Raw genomic sequence first — 27,507 nt, forward strand, 5'->3', positions numbered from 1 at the left:
CAGCCTTCCTGGCACTATTTCCCTGCTCCCACTAGTTAAGCTCATTCCCAGCCTTCTGATGGAAGCACTCTCTCCGTGCACCTCACCCCCTTCTTCAGGTGTCCATCTTGGCCCTCCCAACAGATACTCTCAGGGCATCCTGTTTTCCCGGCCTTGAACTCACCACACTTATCATTTTACACTAAAGCAGGGCAGTGAGGGCTGAGAATACTGCCCTTGTGTTTACTCCAATCTCTTAATGATGCTTGTCAATCATAGGCACTCGATGCATGTTTTGAATGACTACCAGAGCTTTTAGCGGCATATATGTCCATCCTTCACCCCCAGTCTTTGTGGATGACCTTACAAGGTACCCTGGGTGTTTCTCTTTCCTTAGAAAGGTGGCATAAAACTGGGGCTGTGTGTTAAAAGCTCCCCATGATTCTAAGCAAAACGAATGCTCGGACCTTGTCCTAGCCACTGAAATCCAAGTCTCTGGGGGTAGAACCGAAGTAGTTGTACTTTTAAAAAGCTTTCCTGGTGATTCTGATGTGCATCCAAAGTTGAGGACCACGGGCGCAGAAGGAAAGGCTGCTTTCATTCAGCCAGGTGACAAGAACCATGGGTGGGTTCACCCCGGAAGGGCCAGTGGGCAAGATACGGAAGGGACCCCAGTGGAGCTCCTCTGAACTCAGCCTCTCACAAGAGTTGCATGCCGGTGCCGTGCTCTGCCCGTTCCAATGGAAGAAAGAAGGAAACCAGACCAGAGTGGAAAGCATTTTCAAACTTTATTTACAACTGTCACAGTGACAAAAAGTAGTTTGGAAAAAAAAAAAAAAATGCTAGTTTCTCCCTGAGCCTCAAAAAAGAACAGATAGAAGTTACAGGAGGTTCATCTTACAACAGGCATTTTTACTGAAATACTAGGTGTTTTTTTTTTTTAATACGATCAGTTAGAAATACACACAAGTTACTTAACAAAAAAAAAAAAACAAAAAAAAAAACAAAAAACCCAAAAAACAAAAAACAAAACAACAGGAGGCCAGATAGGAGCTCAGCCACTTGTCTAAGAGTGGCTGGGTCCCTCCAACAGGCTCGCCGCGGCAGGCCCCTGACTTTAGTTGTCAGCCCCTGGCCTGCTCAGACTCCAAATGGTCGTACAAAGGCATCTAGCGACCAGCAAAATAATAAGACACCCCCATAAACACACATATACACAAAGTAGATTTGTTATGCAGTTTACAAGCACGTTCCTAGCACACGGCAAGACCAGGACAGATGAGAGAAAGGAGCAGATGAAAGGGACACAGAAACACAGGATTTTAAAAGGCAAGGCCCCATCCACAAAGGGAGGCAGGTGCGGGATGAGGGAGGGAGGACTCTCTGCAGCCAGAACAGGACCAGTGGGAGCATGAGGGATGCCCTGGCAGTGCGGGCTGCAGGCCTCGCCCATTCCCGAGGAGCTGGAAGAAGTTATTGCCATCGGTGTGTGTGACACAAGCAGACAACACAGGGGGCAGGGCGCGGGGGGCGGGGGCTGGGGGCTGGGCGTCGGCTTCCCAGAACCGAATCCTGCTGAGGTGTTAACCGCACACCCTCATCCCCCTGCACCCGCTCCCCGGAACCACGCTAGCCTTGAGGTATTAAATACAGCTCTCTACACAAGTCCCAAACTGCGGTCCACCCAGACCCACTGGAGAGCTGCAGGGTGCCTCTGCTGGCCCAGTTCGGCCTCCAGGAGGATTTCGAGCTCACCTCTTGGCTGCACACTCATGCTGTGAGCTACAGGAGGTTTGAAGAGTGTGCCCTGCAGCCTGCGCTCCAGATGGTTCTTAACCATAAGAAGCTCTAAGTCCAAGGCTAGCTTTCTCGCACAACTGTGCCCTTGCAGGGGACAGGGGAGAGGTGGGAGGGATGAGGGCCAATGCCTAGTGCTCCCTCATCATCATCACCGTGCCATCCACCCACCGGCATCCGGAACATCACGAGGACAAGCCAGGGATCTCATGACACCTTCAGGTTCAAACTGCTGCAAGAGAGCCCTGTTACCCCCATCGGCTAAGTCTCAGATTTGGAATCTCCATTCAAGTTCATCTCCCCAACAGGAAACAGAAGGAGCCTCTCCTGCTCTCCACTCGGCTCCCACCAAAAAAAAAAAAAACAAAACAAAAAAAAACCAAAAAAAAAAACCAGGCCAGGAGCCCACATGGGAGTGGGTACCTCTGCTGGTCAGGCTGGCTGAGATGGGTAACCACCTCTGCCTGACTGCTATGCCCAGGGGCTAGGGAGGGGTGGGTGTCAAGGAGAAGGAGGGCCGGCCTGGTCCCGCAGCTCTGTGCCTCTCTCAGAACGGAGCAGGCCTGGGGGAGCAGGGGGCAGGGACCTTCGCGTCCAAGAGACCACCCCGGTCCTTCCACAAGGGTGGGACGCGCTCCCTCTAGTCCCAAAGGGCTGGGTTGGCAGTGGGGGGGGGGGGCGTGCGCAAAATGGAAAAGCTCAAGAGCGCTGCCGCTTAAGAAACTTCCAGATTACAGCGGGTATGTGAGCCGGCCATGCCACGGCTGGAGCGAGGGTGGAGGAGGAGCGGGGAGTCCTTTCTGCCCACGCCTCACCTCCGGCCGGCTTTGCAGGCAGCCGGTTTCTACTGCTTTTCTTTTCTGCCTCCCGTTAACAGACCAACACAGCCAAAATAAAAGCAAAGGCTGGTGGTGGGTAGAACTGGAGAGAGAGAGAGAGACGAACACGTTGTTTTCTGATGCCCCAGCGCTGCTGGCGGGGAACTTCCTGGCTGCACTCCTCTGCTGGATGCTTTCTTTCAAACGTGTATTTTCTCTTCCTCTCCTGTTTGTTCTCTTACCCCAAATGTTCCTCGCTCGCGGTGCACATACCCCATCCCTCCCCCCCACCCCCGGAGCGCACTGGAATCCCACTGCTGCCTCTAGCCTGCTCCGGGTTCAGATACCGATCTCAAAGATGCACCACTTCCCCGCACCCCACCCCCCCACCCCTGCTCTATGCAGCTTCCTTTCTCAGAAGGCCTTGCAAATTGTCGCAGAGGGCTCCACTGCCCAGCATCTCAAAAAAAGAAAAGGAAAGAAAAGAAAACCAACTCAGTGATTTGCAGGTGCAAAACGGAAGCCATCATTTGACATTTTCAGAACTGCTGTGGCTCACTCCCTTCTTCCATGGGAAAGAACACAGTTCAGGGACAGATGCCGTCTGGTATGGCCCCCAGGGAGGCGGCGGGGACTCTATTGCTCCTTGTTGTCTTTCTCTGTGTCTTCACAGTTGTCCTGTTCGTCCTCCTGGACCACGAACTCCTCGGGGGGCCACCGGAGCTCCCCGCTCTCCACCTCGCCCTCCGTGGGCTCTACCACGATGGAGGGCAGGCGGTCCTTCACTTTGCAGGAGCGGTCAAAGTCCGACGGGTCAGGGAAGATCTGGAAGAAAAACAGAGCAGGTGTCGGGTCACGCACAGTACCGGAAAAGAGAAATCCTGTTCCTTCATTTCACATACACGTGCAGAACGGAGCCCCTCCGGAGGGCCCGCCACCGTGCCAGGCTCTCAGGATCCCAGAAGTGAGCCCTAAGGCGGGAGTCAGGGAGAGGCTTCGGGGGCCAACACAGAAAATTGTGTCTCAGCAGACATTAATCCCGAAGCTGCAAATTTTCAGGGCAGTGCCACCAAATTTGTGGTGCCTCTCTGTTCGTGCCTTTTCTTGTCTTTTATTTCCAGATAAAATAATTCAAAATCATGTCACCCAGAGTAAGCCACACCTGTCTGCAGCCAGCACGTTACCGCCGCAGTCTAAAGCATGTCACAGGTACCTTAACAGTGAATTCCTCCCAGAGTAACGATCAGCACCTAGTAGAAGCCAGCTCCCGGGTGCTTTACATATATAGTTTGGAACTAATACAGTTGTGCTGCAAAAATAGGTGTTTCTGATACTACCTTAAAGAATCTCAGGTTTGAAAAAGGAGGCTGCCCCAACCATACAGCCTGGAAATGAGTGGTTGTGGAATGGGATTCCAGCCCAGGTCCGTCTGACCCACGTGCCCAGGCCCCCAGAACACCCTGCCCCTCAAACAGATGAGTCCTGATCTCGCTGCAACTATAAAGTCAGGGCCAAATCAGGGTTGAGGGCATGACAGGTCCCAGTCACAGGCAAGCCAGGAAGAATTCTGTTCTCCCTGTTTTCACCTGTGAGTAACTCCTGGCTCCTTGATGGTTCTACACCTGGAAGAGTCTTTTCAGAGTCCCGCCAATGAGGCTTCTTTTTTAAATGCCTATTGTGTGTCCTGCCTAGAGCTGGGAGAAATCCCAACCCAGGGGATAAAAACGAGGGCCACGAGGGGCTCTGCGGATTCCCTCTGTACTCACTGCCCTATGACTACAGCTGACCCAATTCTCTGCCCAGCAGCTTAAGTACTTAATCTGATGGGCTGCTGGTCCCTTGCCATCCACAGCCTTCGGTGACACACCCGAGAGCGGGAGAGAGGCGCCTCCGTCTGGGACACTGAGGCTTACAGAACACCGATGTTGAGAGCCATGTGGCGCCTTCAGAGACACCTCTTCCAGTCTCTCCATTTGGTAGATGAGGAAACCAAGGCTCAGAGGGGCCCGGAGACTTGCTCAAGGTCACACACCTTGTTAATGGCAAGAGAAAGGAAAGCAAAATCGGAGTGGGTGGAGACACACATTTGAAGAGAGCCTGGAGATTGCCCGAGCTGGGCGCAGATCAAGATAGGCCCACGTCAGCAAACAAGGGTCCTCTTTTCAGGAGGTAGCAGAAATGCTCTCCTACAAACTCAAGGCCTTCCCAGCTTTTGTGATGCCCAATCTTATAGCACCCCAGCCCTGAGCACTGCCGTCTCAGTCACAGACCATGTCGCAGGCCACGTCATAGGCCACGTGGGGCTTCCGAGAATCACGGGCCTCAACAAAACCTCCCCAATCCCTGCAGACAAGTGATTATTAACCATTTATCCAATAAAGCCCTATTGCTGGGGATTAAGCCTTAAGCCAGCTGCACAACCAGGCATCATTAAAGACTTAACAGGCTCATAAAAAGTATCGTAATGGCAGCCAGGAGGAAAACAAGCCAGAGGCGGGGTTAGAGTAGTTGGGGCGAAAGGAGGCATGGGGACAGTAGACCCACGCTCTGATTTTCTCTCCCTGGTGGGGCCAGCCCTGCAGTTCTGCCCTTGGGCTGTGCTGTGCACACAGACCTGATGTGCTGAGCAGGGAGAGGGTCGAGGGGCCCACTTGGGCCCCTCCTCACTTCTCGAATGGAGCTGGAGTCTGTCCATGGGGGTGAAGCACAGGTGCCTTCTGTGAATGACCTTTGGGACTGAGCAAGGGGAAGCCTGGCGAGTGGAATGCACGCCACAGTTTTCAAAGCTCTTTCAGACATCCCCTCATGGAGGTGCAGAGAGACCCCGGGCTCTGCGGGACCCATGGAATGGCTAGGATTCAAACCGAGATCTGCTGTTTTCAGTGCCTGTGCCTTTTGAAAATTGAACGGATGCCCGTTTCACACATAGAAAACTGACCAGGGAGAGTGGGCAAGACTCCGGGCCTTAACCACCCATTCAGCTGCTAGACACTCCAGCTTAGGAGCAAGGATGACCTCTGGGCAGCTAGATCTAGAAGATGAGCTTCCCAGTCTGGACAGTTGGTCTAAATCTTCAGGACCTGAGACAGAGCTATGACATATCAAAAGGAGATGGCCGCCTGGCTCAGCACGGACCTGGGCCTCTTCCCTCTGACCTCAAGCCCAGGGCTGGGCCTACCTGTGACATCCCAGCAACTGGATTCTAATTATGATCACCCGAGCCAAGTAAGAGCGAAAGGGACAAGACGTAGCAAGGCCAGCTGAAGGAGGAGGAGGACAGTGAGAATGGAGAGCATGTCATTTCGTTTCAGGATGGGAATAGGTCTTTAAAATTAGGGTGGGGGGGAATGTTAAAGTGATGATGATGGTAATAGAAGATAAGCCAGGCACATTTGGTGGGCAGAATCTCATCCTTTACAATCCTATGAAGTAGTGATCCCTATTTTATAGATGAGGAAACTGAAGCCCAGAGAAGGCAAGGGACTTACTCAAGGCCACACAGCTAGGAAGTGGCTGAATGGGGACCTGAACTCAGACCTGTAGAACCTCAAATTTGATAACACATTGTGTAGAGCCACAGACCGCAAATTCTCTCTACGTCCATGACATTACTTCTATAACCCCAATCGGGTCCTCTCAACTGCCAGTGACTCAGTTTCTCCTTTTGAGAAGCGAAGCGACCTTCACATCTCACTAGATGTGTACAACTTCTTGGCAAACACACAGATGATAAAATGCTTTGAGGACATATGCTGAATTCAAACTGGAATGTCCTCTTTGGAGTCGTTTCAACAAGACTACAGTAAGTATTCAATCTCCAAGCAAGAGGCGGCAATACTCACATGGTAATTAAAATAACTCCAAACAATGCCTTTCATACCAGGAGCTGCACAATTAAGTCTTTTAAGTCCTTGGGGGAAGTCTGAGCACTGAACTTCTGATACTGTTCAGATGCCAGAGAACTTTGCTCCCTGAATGGCTCAAAGGAGGCGCCATTAAATTTTTTTTTTTTTCCTTTACAAAGCCTGTTAATTGCATTAAAAAAAAATCACTATAATAATCATACCTTTCCATCAAAGGTTTTATTTTATTATCAAATAATGCCAATTTATGCCTCTGAAAATTGTAGCTGTCTCCAAAGACAAACATGAGCCCAGACCAGTTTCTCATTTCCTCGCATGCAGACAGAAAGCCTTGCAAAGTGTTGCTGAGCATTTTGCCAGCACAATCTTATCTCCGACAGCTGCTTAAGAGGCTGACCCTAAGGAGGTCGAGATTTTTCCACTAAGTCATGCTTTTTAATCATCTAGGCAGCAGAAAAATGAGAGGTTGCAACTGCAATTTGACGGGGTAGGGAAGGCAGTGGAAAAAAGGACTAAAGTCAGACTTGCCAAGCACATGACAGGTAAGGCCGGGGCGGCAGGCCAGCCTGGCATGCTGTTTGCCTGCAGGAACTGGCAGGGAATAAAGAACGGCCCCTGTTCCAAAAAGAAACTGCTTCTGGTTCAACCTCTTACCCCAATGTGCCCCTTGTCTCTGGACTAGGGAAGGGGAAAAACAAAATCCTTTTCTCTTCTCTCTGCAGCAAAGACTCATCTTCAAGAGGTCCAGAAAGGAAGATGGGAGGCTCTGAGAAGCCTTTCCCACCATAACCCCCCTGCATAGGGCAGGGCAGATCTAGAAGTATCCATCCCCAGCTGTGAGTCTCTCAGCCCTGTCCCTCCCTCCCTCTGCCGACATTGGATTCCACATCCAGCTATCCCACTGTCACGCTTGGCTGCCGGAGCTGATGGCTTGGATGAAACTAACAGACACTAAGTTCCTTCCTTTGCAAATGGAGTGAAGTGTTGAAGTGCACACACAGCATCCCGGCCGGATCCTGTGTGTCCCACGGTGTGGGAAACAGCAGGCGTTCAAACTTGGCACGAGTGAATTTTATAGAGGACACTTCTCCAGGTGGCCTCTAATCCCAACAAGCCCTGACATTTTGGGAACTCAAATGGGTTCACTTGAAAAGTCAAGGGAGCTTTAGAACCCTCTATGAGGAAGAAATGGTCTGTGAGATGTAGTTTGGGTGCCAATATACTGGAATTTCTGGCTGTATGGATGAGAGCTGTCCATTAGGACTTTCTGTGATAATGGAAATGTTCTGTCTCTGTACTAACAGTAGCCAGTAGCCACATTGGCTATTGAGCACTTGAGATGAGGCTAAATTGTTAAATTTTCTTTAACTTTTATCAATATAGACTTATCTTTGTAAATATAAATTTAAATTTAAATAGCTGCATGTGGCTAGTGGCTACTGCACTGGGCAACGCAAACATAAATAGTTAAACACGAGGACCAGGAAAACAGGCTGGTCCAGGAAAACTGTCAGGATGTTTGGTTGATGGACCAACATGGGCAGCCTCACAGCAGAGTAGTCTGGGGTTGGGGGTGAGGAATTAGAAGGCTTTCGCTTGAATGTAAGAATTGCTGGTCAGTCGGCTCCCATTTCACCCATGGAGGGGAACTGAGAGGTAATATCAAATCTCCAAAGGCCTGAAATTTGGGGGCCTAGCTATCAACTGTCTGCCTCTAAGCCAGGTGACCTAAACCTGGCTGCCTCTGCAGTGGGGAGAGAAGAGAGATGTCTGGCACCTGGGATGGAAAATGTGAGCAATTCTGGTGGGAACAGCCCCTCCCCTGAGTGCACGCGTCCCTCAGCCATCATTCCTGACAAACGACTCACAAGAGCTGGCCACAAAGAGGGTGGAGGGCTCGGCAAAGAGCTGAGAGATGCTAACAGGGAAAGCGGACACCAGCCAATGCAGGAGATGAAAGGTGGCTAAATGGATACAAAGGGCTAATTACCAGCTCTGCAAGCTGAGACCTCAGGGGCCTGGGCATCCTGCTTCTCTGTGCTGGGCTGGCACAGAGGGATGGGGTGGGGTGGGGTGGAGAGGGGAGGGAGGGCAGAGGCCCTGAGGTGAATAACCTGGCAGTCCCCAAGGCACTGGGAGGGATCTGCCTCTGAACACAAAACCAGTGAGCCTCTCCCCTCTCGGGTTCCAGACTGGGGATAATCAACCTCAAACCTGCAATGGAAAATCGCCATTCCCACAGGTGGTAGGCCAGAAGTCTGTTAAGACTTGGCTTTTACTTTGTCCCCCATTTCTTATTAGTTCTGTGACCTTGCTCAAGCCATTTTAACTTCTCTGAGCTTCAGTTGCCAGAGTAAAATGAGGAAGGAATTTCTGCTTTATAGTATCGTTGGCATGATTACATGCAGCTCCATGTTGAGTACCAGCATGGTACCCAAGGGGCTCAAAGCTGTGGTGGCCGATTCCCGAACTCTTCTCTTCATCTATAGATTGGGATTAATGTTCATTCCCATCTTATAGTGCTTTGGAGAGAATCAAATACCAGTATGTGTGAACATGTTCTGTAAACTTGGAATTCCTAATAATGGTTCTTATCAGGTAAAACTGCGGTCCCCAAGGAGCGCTTAGAGTGAGGGACTGAAAAGTCAATAGTCCCAATTGCTTGGGACGGGCACAAGTGAGCAGAACTCCTGGGTGTGCACTCACAATTCTAGGCCAGGTTCTATGGAGAAAGGATTTTGACTTTATCCCTTCCCTCCCAATGCTTCTGTTTTCCCAGGGTTTGGGTTGGGCCAGCTGGAACGAAAGCCACTGCCTTGGTCCAGGACCTAGTCTAGTCTTCAGTGGATTCCCTGTAGCTAGTGATCTTCCCATCATGCACCACCCCACCCCCACAGACCTTTCTAGGGGCCTGCTGCCTCTCAGCTTCCCTAAGTCCGGGTTTCTTCTTTTTCTTGGAGAAAAACAATGGATTGGCCTTGTGTGTTTATTCCTTCCTAGGAGGGGCTGGTTTATAACAATGGGCAGATCTCTACCAGCATCCTGCTCTGCCAAGGGCTGAACGAATGAGCAGCAGCTAATCCAAATGAAAAGTCACCCTGCTTTTTGACCCCTAACAATATGCAAAGGCAAGAAATATATATGTTCTTTGAAACATTTGCCTCCTGCTATTGTACCACCACCACCGCCGCCATCATCATCATCATCATCATCATCATCATCATCATCGTTATTTGCATTTTAATGACTTTTCAAAGTGAAACGTGGCTGGTAAGAACAGAAAGAATTATAGCAAAGGGACAGAGTGGTTCCTAACTGGATTCAGGGAGGAAGAAAAGTCTCATCTCCATTGGGATGCTAGTCACCTCCTTCTCTCCATCCGTGACACTTTCACTATGCTCAAATCCCCATGGCCTGGGACTACAGAATATCCACCTCACCCTCTCCTACCCTTCTCGGTGTCTCTAATCCTATGGGAGACTTGAGGAGAGATTTAAGGCTTTGTAACAACTGTTGGATCTCCTTCCTTTGGATTAAAGATGCTTAAGCCTCCAGCCCCGAAACTTAAAAGAAAAGGAAATCCTCTAGATAAACACCATCCTTCATAAACATCTCTCAAACACACACCCATCCTGCAGGTCAAGAGTTCCAAATTCCAATTAATTAGCACTAATTGCTGCTGATAACTCTGGGCCCAGTGAGTTGACAGGGCTTTTGGAATGTTAAAGAACACTTCTCTCAAAGTTCTTCAGGGCAGTGAGCAAGAGACTGCAGTTATCTGGCATAGATGATTTCAAATCCCCACATCCTACCATCCTAAGGACTATATTAGTATTGCCCTTTAGAAAGAAGACTTGCCTCCTGGTCACCTCTGGGCCTCTAGGGATGACAGATAGCTTTTTTTCATCCCTCTCCATTGGTACAGCCAAATGTCCCAGAGCCACACCTACTCTCTCTCAAAAAGCCTAGACTGAGGCGGCCAACCATTCCCTCATTTTCCATTTTGGAGACGAAAGTCTTGAATATTTGGCCTAGTCCCACAGCCATCCCACCCTTGTGTGGAGTCCCCTTCCGAACCCCTACCACATGGCTCCCAAAGACATCCCTGCATGGAAACAAGTCTCTCAAGTCTCTGAGGATTCCCTTACAGCCCTGCCCCATGGCTTTAGCTCGGCCGTCATGCAAAACCACCACCTCTGTGTCACACTACCAGGTCATTTGGCTTTCGGCTTCACAGTGTCTCCTGATTCTTACGGCCCTGCTCTCGGCATCATCCTAGGCTTTTCTTCAGACTCAGCTTCCTGGCTTCTCCTGTCCATCAGAGGAGGAGGATTCCCCAACCTACAGCTGCACTTCCACTTTCCCAACTTCTGTGAAACATCTTCATTTGGATGACACCCATCATCTCCAACTCACCTTGTCACAAAGTGGGGTCATCAGCTAATATACCTATCTTTCTTTGAGTTAAAAACATGATTTTTTCTTCCCAAATAGGAAGTTTTGCTTGATAGCAGGTCCTATAAAAGACCTGCTGGAGATTTTAGTTGGTCAGAGCTGCAGTATTGATGCCACAACATGGATACAAACAGGGCTGTATTCCTAGAGGCTGTCTCCACTAACCGTGAGGCGATGGCCCTGCTGTCCTCTGATCAGACATATTCTTTCTGTTTAATCTAGAGCAGCCATTCTCAAAGCTCATATCCCAAGGTCTTTTCATGGAAGGAGTGTACGTGGGGTTAAAATATTTTCTTAATACAAAGATGTTATTTGCCTTTCTCTCTGTGTTGACACCTGCACTAATGGCATAAGGAACACTGGTGGGTGAAACTGAGGGCACCCTGGCAAGAATGAATGGTGTAGCAGCAAACTGTACTTACAGGTATTATATTCTTTACCACAACACACAATAAAAAAAAAGACTTAGTATCCTTGACAAAGCTGTAAAACTTAACTTTTATTAAACATTGACTCTTAATTTTTTTAATTTTTATTTATTTTTGAGAGCGCGCGCGAGAGAGAGAGAGAGTGGGGGAGGGACAGAGAGAGAGACGGAGACAGAGGGTCCAAAGCAGGCTCCGCACTGACAGCGCAAAGCCTGACGCGGGGCTCGAACTCATGAACCTTGAGATCATGACCTGAGCCGAAGTCAGTCGCTCAGCTGACTGAGCCACCCAGGTGCTCCTAAATATTGACTCTTAGGTACATGTTGCTTTAGTATTCTATGTGATGAAATGGAAAGCCGGCAGACAGCTTGCTGCTGCTGTACTTCAGAGCACATCTCAAGGAAGAGCATGCGTGCAAAGGAGTTGCCAGCTGAACTAGCCACTATTTCCACGGAACCCCATGGTTACTTGAAAAAAATGACCGCCCAACAAACCATGGTTATTTTGACTTGGGTATCTGGGGGACATGTCCTCAAAAGTGAACAAAACAAGCATGTCACTTCACGGAAAATGACTAATATTTGTTACCAATGATAAAAATCAAACTTTCAAGCATAAATTATATCAGCCACCATAACCTTGTCAGCTTCCTAATTACTTGAAGACTTTCTGATGAGACCAGTAAAGACATGAACAAATGTGACTTTTTGACATTTTATAATGACACGTGTCAACATTTGGAAGACCTGTCTTGTTCAGCGAACGTGTGTCTTCCAAATGACCGACGCACCACATCACAAAACCAAACATGGGTAAAAGACTCATTCAAAGTGTAAGACAGACTACTGGGTTTTAATGTAAGAGTACAACTACTTTGTTGATGAGATTTCAGATTCCATGTTGCTACTAACCTTTAAGAAACTACCACTTGCTGAGTTTTGGTGAAATACCAAAGAAAAATATCTGAATAAGGCTATTAAGATATTTCTTCCTTTTCTTAGCTTTTCTAATATATCTGCATAGGCCCGATTTTCTTTATTTACTCCAACCAACACTTATTGTAACAAATTGAATGCAGAAGCAGACATGAGAGGCTAGCCATTTTCTGTTAAGCCAAATATTAAACAGGTTTGCCAAAATGTAAAACAATGCCTTTCTTCTCACTAAACTTTTTTTTATGTTAGTTTGGTTTTGAAAACATATTTGTCTTTATTAAGAACTGTTATTTATATTAACATGCAATGGTTTTACAGTTATTTTAAAATAGGTTTTTTTAAATATTTTCTAATTATATTTGAAAGAGAGAGAGAGGAGGGGGGGACAGTGCTTGAGTGGGGTAGGGGCAGAGAGAGACACAGAATCTGAAGCAGGTTCCAGGCTCTGAGCTGTCAGCACAGAGCCCGACGCTGGTCTCAAACTCATGAACTGTGAGATCATGATCTGAACTGAAGTTGGAAGCCCAACCAACTAGGCACTTGGTTTTACTGTTTTTTTTAAAGAATTTCATTTACTTATTTATTTATTTAGAGACAGAGCGTGTGTATGAAAGTGAGCGGGGGAGGGGCAGAGAGAGAGAGAGACAGAGAGACAGAGAGAGACAGAGAGAATCCCAAGCAAGATCTGCACTGCCAGCACAGAGCCTGACACAGGGCTTGAACTCATGAACCATGAGATCATGACTTGAACCAAAATCAAGAGTCTGACACCCAACCAACTGAGCACCCAGGCACCTTGGTTTTACTGTTATTATAAAGGAGTTAATACAGAAAATTTTTACACATTCTGTTTTAATATCAAAAGATATGATCCACATAAACAAATACCTCCGGGGGTCCTAAATAATTGTTAAGAATGGAAAAGGGACTGAGATCAAAACATTCGAGAACTGCTGACCTAGAGAAAGAAAAAGCACCCTCGGGAAGACGACCACATAAGTCAAGGTTGAAGCACAGTATGTTTTCAGACTGAAAAGATTTGAGAGGAGCATAAAGCTGCCTTCAAACAGCCGGAAGGCAGACATGAAGAAAAGAGAGCAGATTTTTTAATTCCAGAGGGTGGATCGATCTATCTAGGATCAGGGTGGAGGATCTCACCTCATCATACAACAGTCTAACAGAAGTAATAGCATCGGCCCTCTCCCCTAGAGATGGGGAAATCAAGGCCAAAAGAGGTGATGTGAGTTTCCTTAGGCGACACAGACAGAAGCCAAGCCAAGATTAGAAACCAGTTATCCAGATTTGTAGTCCATAATCTTACAGCTCTGAGAGGTTCTGAAATCCACGTCACCGGCTGTGTCCAAAGAGCACCCAAGTGACCCAACGTCATGCCACTGTTGCATGCGCTCCCACGTCTGAGATGCTAGAGTGTCAAGGTTGGATTCCACTTTTTGTTTGTATACTCTCTAAAAGAATTTTGAAAAATTCTGTCATTTCACTCTTTTTTAAATCGACACCTAAAACTTCTGATATATCATAAACATCAACGTTTTTAAAATAAAACGTTTATACCATTCTTTTATTTTTTATTTATTTATTTTTTTTTTAAATTTTTTTTTTAACTTTTTTTTTTTTATTTATTTTTGAGACAGAGAGAGACAAAGCATGAACGGGGGAGGGGCAGAGAGAGAGAGGGAGACACAGAATCGGAAACAGGCTCCAGGCTCCGAGCCATCAGCCCAGAGCCCGACGCGGGGCTCAAACTCACGGACCGCGAGATCGTGACCTGGCTGAAGTCAGATGCTTAACCGACTGCGCCACCCAGGCGCCCCTATACCATTCTTTTAAATGTACCCAATGCCTTGTAAAAGCATTTAAAAAAATTTTTTTTTAATCTTTATTTTTGAGAGAGAGAGAGAGAGATAGAGTGTGAGTGGGAGGGGCAGAGAGAGAGGGAGACATAGAATCTGAAGCAGGCTCCAGGCTCTGAGCTGTCAGCACAGAACAAAGCCAGACGAGGGGCTTGAACTCACGAACTGAGAGATCATGACCTGAGCCAAAGTCAGACGCTCAACCAACTGAGCCATTCAGGCGCCCCTGTACACAATGCCTTATTTTTTTTTTTTTTTTTTTTTAATTTTTTTTTTTCAACGTTTATTTATTTTTGGGACAGAGAGAGACAGAGCATGAACGGGGGAGGGGCAGAGAGAGAGGGAGACACAGAATCGGAAGCAGGCTCCAGGCTCTGAGCCATCAGCCCAGAGCCCGACGCGGGGCTCGAACTCACGGACCGCGAGATCGTGACCTGGCTGAAGTCGGACGCTTAACCGACTGCGCCACCCAGGCGCCCCCACAATGCCTTATAAACACCAAAGCAACTTGGTGTCAACCCTCACCCATTAAAAAACTCATAAACAAGCTATTAAATTTTATCCTTTTCTCTGCTTGAAAATGTTTCTCCATTCTACTGTTCTATAGAATTTTAACTTAATAGAAGCTTTTAGTCATGAGGTTTTCTCATACTTCTCTGCAGTAAAGAAATGTATTTATGGGTATAAATTGATAGTTAATATTTGTATATCAAATGACCCTAAGGCCTGTTAGGAAAAAAAAAAAAAAAATCTGGATTGGCTCATTGCAGCTATTAGTATGTAACTGATCAATAAAATACCACAAATAATTGTTACATACAAAAAGTAATCTTTTTTATTGGTTTCTTAATGTGATAGATAGGTGGGATTTATGGAGCTTCCCAGTCAGTAACATTTTGAATGGCCCATTTGTTTGGTTCCCTCAGGGCTTCAACACCCTGGGGAAAGTACCTTCAAAGATTCAGGAGGGCAAGACACAAGCCCTTCTCTTATAAAAGAGGAGGAAAAGAGCACCTGGGCGGCTCAGTTGGTTAGTCAGACTTCGGCTTGAGTCATGATCTCGCGGTTTGTGAGTTCAAGCCCCACATCAGGCTCTGTGTTGACAGCTCAGAGCCTGGAGCCTGCTTCAGATTCTGTGTCTCCCTCTCTCTCTGCCCCACCCCTTTTTGTGCTCTCTCTCTCTCTCTCAAAAACAAACATTAAAAATATAATAAAAAAATAAAATGGGTGGAAGGCAACCTTGACAGGAAAGGTAGGGAAAGAAAACCGGAGAAGCCCGTCTTCAGGAAATGCAATGTTAGAAAAGCAACAGAAGGAAGCTGAAGATGTGGAAATAGGTTTCCCGAAAGTGCTCTCCGCTGTCACGTCCCTTGGAAAGTTCCTGTGAACCCCAGGGCAGCTGTCCTCTGGTGTTAACACTTTGTTAAAACATCAAGTAGTACATACATAGAACATCATTAAGAAGTCATTTGGCATGAAAACCTCTAATATTAGGGTGCCAAGGAAAATAGCCAGGAAGGATCCTAATGCTCCAACTGTCACATCTGAGGGGGCAAATGACCAAAGAAATACGGAAATCACAATGGAGTGTTAGCTGATCTTTAAGAATGCTTTCATCTAAGAGGATACAACGGTTGAAGAAAAGAAATTCCTTCATGGTAACAATAGTGATGCCAGCCTTGGGAAGTTGGACACCACTGAAATTATTTAGCCCTCCATGTCCACATACACATTATGGCTCAATTATATTTTTTCCTTACTCACTTGTTTAAAAAATATTTTAAAAAAATGAAACAGTATCACCACACAGATGGAAAACTAGTATTGCTCGTCATAGGTGGTAACCATGAAAACACACTAACATTTGTGAAGTTTGTCCGAGTAACACCTAAATTGACTAGTCTGTGAATCCTACTGGAACATCGGCTTAGGCTGTTTACTTGTTGCCAAAAAGCTGAGGCTTGCACAGTTGTTGGGTAAAAAGCCCCTGAGCACTGCGCCCAAAACTTCCATTATATTCAGATCTACTTCTAAGAGCACAGTCCTTCCTGAATTCTGAAGCAATAATTTCTAAACCATGACCATTCCATGAGCCAGACCTGGAGCCCCACAAAACCAAGATGGCCTAAGGGACTACCTGAATGTCCATCCAAATTTCATGGGTCTCCAGGCAGAGGCGACTTCACTAGTCTTCCTCAAGGTCATGTGGTGCTCCAATGTCATTAATAGAATAAAGGAGACAAGGAGAGCAATCACTGACCCATTTATATCTATAATCCAGAGTGTGTCAATCTACCCACAATGGGACAAAAATATAATCACCAGCTATTTTGCAATGCTGGCTAAATACAGCCTAAGCATCATTAATTGTTATCATCTCTGCTCAAAATAAGCAATTAACGAACTAAAGGAAGATGTACAACATCTAAACACTCTGAAATAACCAAATACCTTTCTGACTCTACCCACAAAGTTCCTCCATGATCCCAACTCTACAGATTTTACACCCCTGAAATTCTGTGTGCTAGAGCTTTCCAGACAAGAAGCTTATATTTTGATAAACACTTCTATTTGTTTTGTTTTTTAAGGTCATATATAATCAAGAGGCTTAATGATGTTGAATCTCTTTGAATTCTCAATGAATCTCTTTGAATCAGTAGCTGTACTTCCAAGAATTATTCCAAGGAAAGAAATCAGGCCTGTGCAGAGATTTATGTAAAATAACGTTCAGAGCAGCATTCTCTGTAGGAACAAAATACGCCACAACCAAAGATTCAGCAGTAAGAAATGGCACATCACGAAATGAAACACCGTTTTACAAAGAAAAACAAATGGACACAGTCACAAATTATAGTAAGTGAAAAAAAGACTCACTAGAGCGTATGTATACGCTCTCTCTATATTATATGTATATAATAAATATACATATTTGTCTCAATTTTGTCTTTTTAACATAAAGACAGACAAAAATACTAGAAGCAAACATACCAAAATATTTCAGTGATAGAAATATGGTGGATTTTTCTGTATTTTAAATTTTTCTAAATTTCTAAAAGGAATAAATATTACCTTTTTAATTATCACACACACACACACACACACACACACACACACACACACACACACAGAGCATCTTTTGACTTTAAAACTCTGTCCTAAGACTCTACTCTGAGGAAAATAGTATTAACTATGGACAAAGATTTATATATAAAGTTATATATAAATTGTCACATTATTTATAGGAGGAAAAACTTATACAATCTAAAAGTTTTCAACAACTGCAGAATGGTAAAAAGAATCATGTTGTAACTGTGGGACATGACATCGTTCAGTTATTAAAACTGCTGGCTTTAAAGCCTTTTTAAGACAAGTTGTAATGATGTGATGCTGATGACTTACACACTGTGAAGTAAAAAAGGCACAACACAACTGTGATTTTGGCTACGTGAAAATACAAGTGCGCTGGAAAAGAAGGGAAAAGTTGCTACAATGTGAACAGCTGTGACTCAGACATGGTGGGGTTATGATGATTTAGAAAACAAAAAGGTTAAAGAAAGTTAAAATTCCATCACGGGCAGAGGTTACTTTTAAAATTTGAGGAGTAAGCGAAAGAACAATAAAATACGTACTTTATCGGTGAAAATATAAACTAACTGGGAAGAGGGAAAAGGAAGAGAAAATTTTCCTATAATCTCAACACTCCAATCTAAAACAACCACTATTAACATTCCACCGTCTGCCCTTTTGGTCATGAGGGAGTGCGTGTGAGTGTGTGTTTGTGTGTGTGCGTGTGCACGTGTTCATGTGAGTGTCTGCGAGTGTGTGTGTGTGTGTGTGTGCACGTGCACACATGTATGAGTATATGAGTCTCAGCAGGCACCTCGGGGTCGGTCCACAGAGATCAGTGGCTGAGCTCAGTGCTGCCCACACCCCTTGGGCTAATAATGGTGATCTATTAAATTAGAGCTTGTACACAGGGCCGTGTCCGGAGAAAACATTTAGGAATTTGGGAAAGCAGGGACGCCTCTCAAATGCAGGGTGGATGAGTGTTCTACAAAGCAAAGGCAGAAGGTGAATCCAAGGTATACTATTAATTCTGTCTGGGAACCACCTTCAGATTCAAGTTAGGATAAAGTCAGACCTAGAAATCTAACACCTCTGAACTGAGATTTGTGAAGGCCCTCCTGGCTCAGGCCATTTCTACTCTGGGTGAGAGATCCAGAACCTTCCCTCCCATTGGCTCCAATAAAATTCATGGCTGAGCAGCAAGCAGTCAGTGCTGCCCTGGCTAAATGCTTGGGTGCCTCTTCTCTACAGTTTACCTAAGAAAGGACCTTCCGACAGTGCCAGCAAGGCAACGGATTCTAGTTGGGGCGGGGGGGGGGGCAAAGGAGCCCAAACTTCCCTTAAATTCAAAATGCTAGCTGAACAACAGTCTGGAGAAACTTCTGGCAACTTTTAAGTTTTTCCACCCCAGGTCTGCGCAGGAAGGAGCCCTCCCCCAGCCAAGGGGGGAAGCAGCAGAAGCAGGATTTGATTTGCCGATAAAGAACCCTCCCGGGGTGGGCTCAGGGACAGGGGAAGGGCAAGCGGAGCAGTGAGAGGTAGCAGAAGGGTCCAGCATCTAAGAGACTGGAGAGAAGTAAGACCCTGACAACTCTGAGCCCCATGTGAATGAGGGCCTGTTTTCATATCCTCTGAGGATTATTTCAGGACTCGGGCCTGAAAGATCATTTCAGGACATTCACTAGACACCCAGGAATAGCTCTTGGCTCCAGAGGCAAGATTCGCCACCCAAACTCACCCCTTTCCCTAAGGGTACAATCCTCCTTTCTATTCAACTTGGAAGACTGTGCCCATGTCAGGAAGTGCTGATCCTATAAAAATCTATGCCGTGGGACAGCCGAGGTAGAGGGAAAGGGAGAGAGGAAGGTCCCATCGATCCTTCAGCACTCACCATGCAGCTGTTCGCAGGACACTGTGGCCGGCGCCATAGGAACAGAGCAGTCTAAGACACAGCCCCCCACGCTGCACAGCGATGAACATATCACCACCTGAGAGGCGTCAGGCCTGACACAGGCCCTTTGACAGAAGGCTGGTTGCTTGGTTCTAGCATGTAACACGTTGGCCAGGAAAGCAAAGAAAGCCCGTTCTCTCCCTGGCCGTGCTACAGACTCACCCTTGTGACCACATCGCGTGTGTTGGGGGGGGGGGGCGAGGGTGGGGGAATCCCCCAGGGGACCAATTCCAGCCTTCTGCAGGCCTCAACCCGGGGGGGGGGGGGGGGGGGGCATTCCAGACTGTAAACACGACGTGTGTGTCAAGGCTTTGGGCATAAAAAGGAAGGTGCTGGATCCCTCATACAACCTAGAGTTGACATGAACAGGGTGAGCACTGACTCGAAGAGAGATTGCGTATGCAGACACAAACCCACTTGGAAACAAAGCCTTCCTGCTACACCCTGTGGCCCTAACTGGCTGTTTGGCATCACATTATTAAGATTTATACTAAGAGGGAGCGGAGTGGAGGGAGTGGGGATAGAAAAAGGAAAACTTGCTGTGATTCCGGCAACATGTCGTGTCCATGGCTGGATATCTCCGGCCAAATGCTTTGCAATTTTAGCTTTATTTCTCTCCAGGGACAATCGAGGGCTTTTTAAGATGATGGTTTCCTAGTGACCATGGGACTTCCGTGAGGCCACTCAGCAGGGCTTCCAAAACCCTTGAGAACATGGTGGGGTACCACAACTGGGAAGGGATACAGGGGCATGAGGAGGAAGAGACCGAGCTGGTGAAGGAGTCACCAGGCATGGCCTCCTGAGCAGAGGCTTGTGGGAAGCGGAGACAGGGACTCACAGCTCCAGCCTCTCTGAGGGCTGAGCCTGGGGAGGAAGCTCAACCAGTCACTTGCTGCACCAGGTACGTTTGCACAGCAGGGGACACCCAGGGAGAGCTAGGCTCAGGGGTCTTCATAATGAAAGGCTCTGCACAGAAGGTGTTTCTGAACTGCTGCTTGACTTCAGAGATTAACCCAAGCCTGTTGGCTGAGGCAGGAGCTGCTGCTTCTGATAAAGGGAAGTGGTAGGTGCAGGGTGCGGGCAGGGGGGCGGGCAGGGGGAGTCGGCTGTCATTGGGCCTTGCAGATAGAAGAGAGCTAACACTCAGGCTCTCAGGCTCTCAGACTGCAAGAAGCAAAGGACAGAACTGTGGCGAGAGGTCAGCCCCCCACTCTCCCTCCTCGCTCTGGTGCCAAACCCAGGATATCCCTCCCTCTCGTCTTAGGAAGCAACGGGGAAGACACAGGGAAGCCCTGAGCTCAGGGGATCAAAGGGAAAGCACAGGACGCAGAACGCTGTGGTGTGTGAAGAGCTAGCTCCTTCTGATTTACGGCACATCCTCCCGGCTTCCCCAAGGAGAGCCCGCTGCCTAGCGGACTGGCGGATGGATGTCAAATGGTAGGAGTACGTGACCAAGAACAGCAACAGGGATACGAAGGACAGCCAGTGAGAGACACGCATGCCGATCACAGAGGAATTTAAAAAGCTTAGGGAAGGACAGAGTTATCAGATCTCGGTCCGGATGCTTTAGAAGGGGCAGTTTTCGGAGAAAACCAAGGAGCCATACCTCTGTCTAGAACTTAGTGAGGGCAATGCAATCGCAGAAGTCTCAGCACTGTCCTGGGGGGCAAGTCAGGCAGCAAGGCCAGAATGCCCACAGCCCTTGGGTCGTGGCAGTGGCAGTGTCTATAGGCAAATTCTCAGGACCCTTCCCCACACAGGACCTGGGCCAATTCAGGTGCAGCATGAAAGGAGGCCCAGCCAGAGAGGCATTCCAAAATGTTACATCCTTAGAGCCCCCAGAGCCCAGGGAGGGCCCCGCCAGGCAGCCGCTGACCTGCTTCCTTGAACTGGGGAAAGTAAGAAGGTGTAGGCAGCAGACATTCCTGTCCCACGGGTGGGTCAGAGAACAGGGGGTCCGCAGCCACAGTACAGGGAGGCAGCTGCAGCAATTGGGGACCTAAATGTCCTCCCGGGGACCCTCCCGCTCAGCCCCAGTGAACGGACTGCTACTCGCAGCCTGCCCAACAGGTACTCAGACTTTCAAGTAACCATTTATTCACCCACCCAGCCAGGTGTCCTGGTTCATGCCAAGTGGGTGCACAGACATGGACTTCACATACGGAACGGACTCTCTAAATAAAGTTAAGATGCACCAAGGCACTGGCTCCGCAGATTTGTATACAGGCTCACAAAATGACACTATCATCCTAGGCACGAGAGGTAGGGCTTTACCTGAACTTTTCAGAGGATAAAAAGGCATTTATCTGAAGCCTTGACAGGCATGAGCTGAGGCAGCCCTTTTAAAAACCTTAAAGTAGAGGTGAAGACGGCCAGCTTTAGGATCAGAAGACTCAACTTCACCAGAACAACCACCAGCCACTTCGCACCTGCTCTGTGAAAGCATGGAGCCAACAGGCACCTTGGGTTGGGGAGGTGATGGCTGATGGGCACAGAGAGGGAAACAAGGCATCCCCTGCCCTCAGAGACCGGGGCAGGGAGAAGGTCAGGCAGGACCTGCATCCTCAAAGCCTAGGGAAGCATCGTTTCAAAGCACACCAGCCAGAGGTGTTGAAAGAAGAAAGAGGTCCCATCTGGGGCAGAGAGATTAGGAAAGCTTCATTCTGGGTAGGTCTGGAAGGTGGGGGAATGACTGACAAAGTTCAGTGTGCCTATTTATTTTATGACCTTGTTTCAAGGTCGAATCACAAGCCTGAGATTCTATTTCATCTGCCAAGTCGGGATTGATGTCTCCTTCCCACTTTCAGTTCCTTGGAAAAGCAGGTCTTGGTAAAAGCCATGTACTATTATTACCCTCGGGAAGAATGCCAAGAACAGAGTTCTGAGATGTCCCGCCCCAGATCTGAGCCCAGAGGATGAGCTATCCAGCCAGCGCAGTCCCAGCCAATCCCCAGAGCTCTGGTGGGAATGCGTTTCATTGGGTGACATTGGCTTTGAGGGGACCCAGAGGATATCGGTCATATGACAATTGTCAGATCAGCTCGCTGTAGAGCCCCGCACGTGGCATAAACAGGGACAAACCAAAGGGGTATTGGGACACACAACAAAGTTAGGTTAGAGGTGGAGGTGCTCTCTTGCAGTCCTAATTTTCTTTCAAGGCCCAGCCCCAAGTTGGACGTTCCAAGCCTTCTCGTTGCCATCCACACCTGGACTGACCATGGCTTTGCATTGCTTTACCAGACTGCCTATGTTCCAGTTATGGTGCACATGCTGGTTTCCCTCGGCGCAGCACCCGCCCACAGCGCACTGCACACAGCCAATGCCCAGTAAATGTGGCCTGGTTAAAGATTACACCCTCCCCCCCCTTCTCTTCATCAGGCAACCAGAGGACCTTTCTGAAATCTTGTGACAAGAGTGCTTTGAAGTTCCAGGTAAGAGATCTTGGAACTGGACAGTCGCCCCCACCCAGGTAGCAGGAACAGATTTCCTGAGTGGCCGTGAGAACTGGGCCCTCAGGCCAGCACCACAAGACAAGATCTCGGGCCCTTTCCTCAGGCCGCATCATGACATTTTGGGAGCCCAGAGGCAATTTTGTTATTTTCCCCCTGCCACTGCAATCTCAGCTTGGCCTTCCTCACCCAGAGCTCAGCCCCTTCTGCCATCTTTACCTGTCCCTCAGATCCAGCAGAATGGCCTGAAGGTGGAGACAACAGCCCTCTGGGAAGTGGCCCTTCACCCTGGGACATGTTCAGGAGAATATAAAAGGCACACACAAGACATCCTGACTGTGTTTGGAAACGTTCTGTGATGGAAATCTAAAACCCAAAACTGAAAGAAGGTCTCACCTGTAACCACAGAGAGATTCGGTCTGATTCAGTGGCTTGGAAACTGGTATCCAAAAACACCCTGGCTGGTGGGCCAGGAAACTTCTACCCTCCCACAGGCTGTGGGGCCTTTGATTGTCTCTTTCAGACCCTCTCTGGGGGTGGAGGGTATAAAACCAACCAGGAGAGGGTATTCCCCCTCCTTCCCTCATCTCCTCAGGCCACATGAATACTTATTTCCAGCCAATGAAAGGGGCTTGGCCAGACTGACACAAAACAAAGGGGCCTTCTTGAACCTCCCAGTGTGTCGCCTACCAAGTTACCTTACCCAGACTTAGCTTTCATCTCAGCTCTTCGATCAACAACCCCACCCCCCATCACCATCACACGCCCGCAGCTTTCTATTTGTTTCTTCCTCTACAAAACAAATGCCCTGGAATGGTTCTACAGAATGACTAGCCAGAGCAAGTCCAGATTCTAACCAAGACCAGCTCCAGGCACAGACACACGACATGTCAGAAGAGCAAGGCTTTGGAGTGCGGGTCTACTCAGTCTGAGCCTGTCTCTTCACCTGTTAAACGGAGCAAGAACTCCCACCTCAGAGCTACGGTCAAGAGTAAACGAGTAAATTTGCAAAGTGCACGGCTCACAGCAGACATTGTTAGTATTTGCTGAATGGGCCGGCCCATCACACCCTATTCATCTTCCCCGCGCCAATGCTCCCAGCACCAAGGTCGTCCCTTAAAAACAGACTCCTTCCTCTCCCACGTGCAATAACCTAGGAACTCCTCTTGGAAATATGGAAACAGTCTACTGTCCCAGAGGTATCTGAAGATGCTGTGTAGCCGGCCAGGCCAGCGCACAAGGGCATGGCAGGCGAGGAAGAGTACTGTGCTAAGAATCTGAAGGTGTCACTTGGGCCACTTTTTGAGTCCTTATGTATTCTGGATCCATCACACAGGATGAACTCTAATCTACATGCCAGCAGTCACATCCCTGAGATAGCTTGCCTTTGGGGACAGTTCTCCTCAATACTAAGTACTTTGAACATTAACTCTGTTAGCATCAGCGGGTCAACCATCAATCTGAGGAAGAAAGCAGCATGTGACACAGATATTCTTCCACCAGATCACCTTTGCCCATAAGCTACCCTTCAACAGTGATGTTTCTATTGCCCAAGGCCTGGCTGGGAAGGAAAGTTCTGGTCTGAACTGACTGCACAAATCACGTCTCCCCTTTGCTGCTGTGAATGGGAGGGTCCACAGCAGCCAGCATGACTAACCAATGACGTCAGTTCATGCTCACTGAACCCTTACTGTGTGTCCCAGGCATGATGAATGCTTTCTCCACACCACCTCATCAAGTTGGATCTTTACCACCATTTTCCACAGTAAGGACTATCGTTGCCCCATTTTACAGGTGAAGAAACTGAGGCTTACTGGCATTAGGGGACTTTCCCAAGGTCACATAGCAGTTCCAAGTGGCACTGGGATGCAGAACCACGTCTGCTCCAGCCCCAGCAGAAGTTGCCAGGCTCTGAAGAGCCAGAATGAACCCAGTACTGAACTCACCTGATAGGAAAGGCCATCCTTTCGGGGGTTAAGGCCAATCTCCTCCATGGATGGGGTGTTCATCATCACCTCAGTCATCTCGGCAGATCTCAGGTAGTCAGGGCTGCCAAGAAACCCAGACCAAAAGTCAACAAACACACGCACTTTCATGTTCCTATCCTTGGTGCGTTCTGCTGTCAGATCAGGGGACTGTCTGGAGGCAGGATGAGAGGTGTTCAAAACAGACCTCACAGAAAAACAAGCTCACACCCTGAGGAAGTGCCGTACAAGCCCAGGGCAGGACGGCTCTCAGTCTCAACCAACAAAGCCCCGAAACTGCCTGGAAACCTCTCTGGCAAACCTCTCTTCCCTCCTCTCCTGTACAAGTCCCCACTGGCACAGAGCAACTCTGGATTTTCTTTTAAGTGACAGAACAGAAAAAACCATACCAGTAGGTATCTGAGTCCATTTGTTTCTATTAAAACCAATTCAACCCGTGTCTTGGAGAACTGCATATTATTATTACATAATGATAACAGGTCAACCTCAGGGAAACCAAGTCCAATAATGCTGCCTTGCTAAATTTCACATGCTCTCTCTCTCTCTCTCTCTCTCTCTCTCTCTCTCTGGTGTTCCTTTTTGCAAAATATCCCACTTAAAGCCCCAAGGGGTCAGCTTCCTGCAAGCGTCACATCTGCCATCCAATCCCCTTCCCTAGCCCAGCCACAGCAGCTGCAAGCTCACAGCTTGAAAAACATCCCCTGGATTAAAAGCCTTAAAGATGCCCAGGCTCTGATTGCAAAGGAAATTTCCAGAGGGGCCAAGCTGGCCCACCAATGGCTGACATGTGAAAGTGCTTTGTACTCTGTAAGCAGGATACAAATGTTCCATTATCCCCACACAAGCCACGGGCACCTACGGGGTCCCGAGTGCACAGTGCCAAATAGTACATACCAAAGTCAGTGTACGCCCTACACAACACCCAATATTTTCACCATCATGTCTTTACACATTGTTAGAAAAAAAGAAAGCAGGCAAGGCTTTAAGACCGACTGCATCTAAGGAAGCAGGGTTTCCTTAGATTCTTCTTCATTTTATGATGACTACATAGAGTAGAAATAGCGCTGGATTTGTGAACAGAAGCAGGAGGTCTGGTCCAAGCTCTGTCACTCAAAAGCTGTGTGATCTTGAACAAGTAATCTAACCTCTCTGAGCCACAGGTGCTCTGTTTCTTACCATGATGCTAATAATGCATAACCCACAGTTATGCTAAATGGCTAATCTCTGGGGGGAGAAAAACCATTGCAAACTATGAAGTGCTAATCTACTATGAAATAATTCCCAATTATTTTATTTCCCTTCATTTCTCAGGGGATAATAACCCTGATGGGCCCTGACACCCACCTTGGCAAGTTTTGGGCAGTCAGGGACACAAAGCCTCCAGTTCCCTTGGAAGTCTCACCCACATGGCACCTGCTGCTCACACAGCACGGAGGTGGGGGGGGAAGGGGCGCGCATCAGGAGGGGGGTACGCAAGCCTCACGGGTGGGGGAATTTTTACCTTGTTTGGAGAGTTCATGTCCCTAAACAGAGCCAGCGTGGAGGAGGAGAGACAGAAGATGCTGGGCTTCGGGCAAGGGTTAGGGTCAAAAGTGGGGACTCCAAAGGCAGATTCATCCGGGGTCGTGGAAAGGCTGCCGCCGACCCCCAAGGAAACGGGCCCGAAGAGCGCCCACCCGGCCCCTCGCCTGGTGTAGCGGCGCTCGCTCCTCGCTCCGGGCTGTGGCGCGGGCCCGAAAAGTTGAAGCGAGAAGCATGAACTTTCCGGTTTCTGGGCTGAGCAGGATCGCGCCGAGCGGGAGCCCGCGGAGCCGGTCAGCGGCGCCCGCACCTGAAGGCGAGCTCCGAAGCCGCCAGTGCTCGACCCCTGGCCGCTCCTCCTCTTCCCCGAGGCAGGAAGGAAGCGGCAGCCGGCGCGGCTGGGGGCCTCGCTCCGCAACCAGCGCGGCGCCCGCGGCGCATCCCTCCCGGCCCAGATCCCCGGTCCTTGCGAACCTCCTCCGTCCCCTGCCCGGCCCCGGATTCTTCCAGCCCATCCGGCGAGGGCGGCTCCCCAGCCCCAGTCCCGGCCCCCACAAAGCCGCATCGCGTTTTACGGGTTATGGAGAGGAATGAGACCGAGAGGGTGCAGCGTGTACTTGTACTGCTGCTTGTGGCTTTAACCGGGTTCCGTGTGGGGAGAGCAATTTTCCCCACCCCTCGAAGCTCTGCAAAAGCCGCCCGCGCTGCACCAGCTCGGCCCCGCGGCCGCCGGCCTCGACGCCGAGACTTGCATGCAAACAAAAAGAAAAAGGGGAGGGGCCCGGGGAGATCTGGAGCCCCCTGCGCCGGCCCGGGCGCGTGCCTCCTGCAGCCCTCTGCATTAGGGTTTTATTAGCGGGGTTCAAGCTTGATTCCTGGTCCCCCACCCCCACCCCACCGCCAGCACATACACACCCTCGCAGCCGTCACTTAAGTGACGGCTTCGAGTTCACTCCCTTTGTCTGGATGCTCTCGGCACCCCCTCCCCCCACCCCCACCTTTGCAACCTTGACGTTGACTCCTGCACGGGTTGGAAGGCGGGCGAGTGCGGGCGTCCGCGCCGCCTGCTGCCCTCGCACCCGAGCCCGCAGGAGCAGGAGCCCGGGCCCCGCAGCCATGGCCGCGAGACGGATGCCCGCCGAGGGCGCAGGATACTCACCAGTGAATGGGGAAATATACAGACATGAAGTCCTAGGGGAGGCTGACCCACGCCCTTGTGACTTAAAAACGGTCACTGCGTCCCGAGTAAGGGTGTCAGGGGCGCAGACAGGCGCGGCCCGCGGCCGAGTGCAAGCACTAGGCGTTCGCGGGTCCGCCTTCCGGAGACAGCCCCGCTGCCAGCGGCGTCCGCAGAGCACACGGAGCTCTCGGTTCTCCACCGAGCTCGCG

At 48.8% G+C, this 27,507-nt stretch overlaps 1 protein-coding gene across 2 annotated transcripts; it reads right to left on the minus strand.

Moving 5' to 3' along the window:
* Nucleotides 1-748: 748 nt before the first annotated feature.
* On the minus strand, nucleotides 749-27,507 carry LBH (LBH regulator of WNT signaling pathway). Of its 2 annotated transcripts, XM_030311372.2 has the most exons (3): nucleotides 27,278-27,507; nucleotides 24,559-24,661; nucleotides 749-3,419 (listed from the first exon to the last, which is right to left on the minus strand). In XM_030311372.2, the coding sequence occupies exons 1-3, from the start codon at nucleotides 27,301-27,303 to the stop codon at nucleotides 3,231-3,233; spliced, it is 318 nt and encodes a 105-aa protein (XP_030167232.1). In that variant the 5' UTR covers nucleotides 27,304-27,507; the 3' UTR covers nucleotides 749-3,230. The 2 variants fall into 2 exon arrangements, with proteins under 2 accessions (XP_030167232.1, XP_030167231.1); XM_030311371.1 differs by lacking the exons at nucleotides 749-3,419; nucleotides 27,278-27,507 and adding an exon at nucleotides 26,099-26,967 and having other exon boundaries at nucleotides 24,583-24,661.

The sequence above is a fragment of the Lynx canadensis genome, chromosome A3, assembly GCF_007474595.2.
Source record: "Lynx canadensis isolate LIC74 chromosome A3, mLynCan4.pri.v2, whole genome shotgun sequence".
Taxonomy (NCBI): Eukaryota; Metazoa; Chordata; class Mammalia; order Carnivora; family Felidae; genus Lynx; species Lynx canadensis.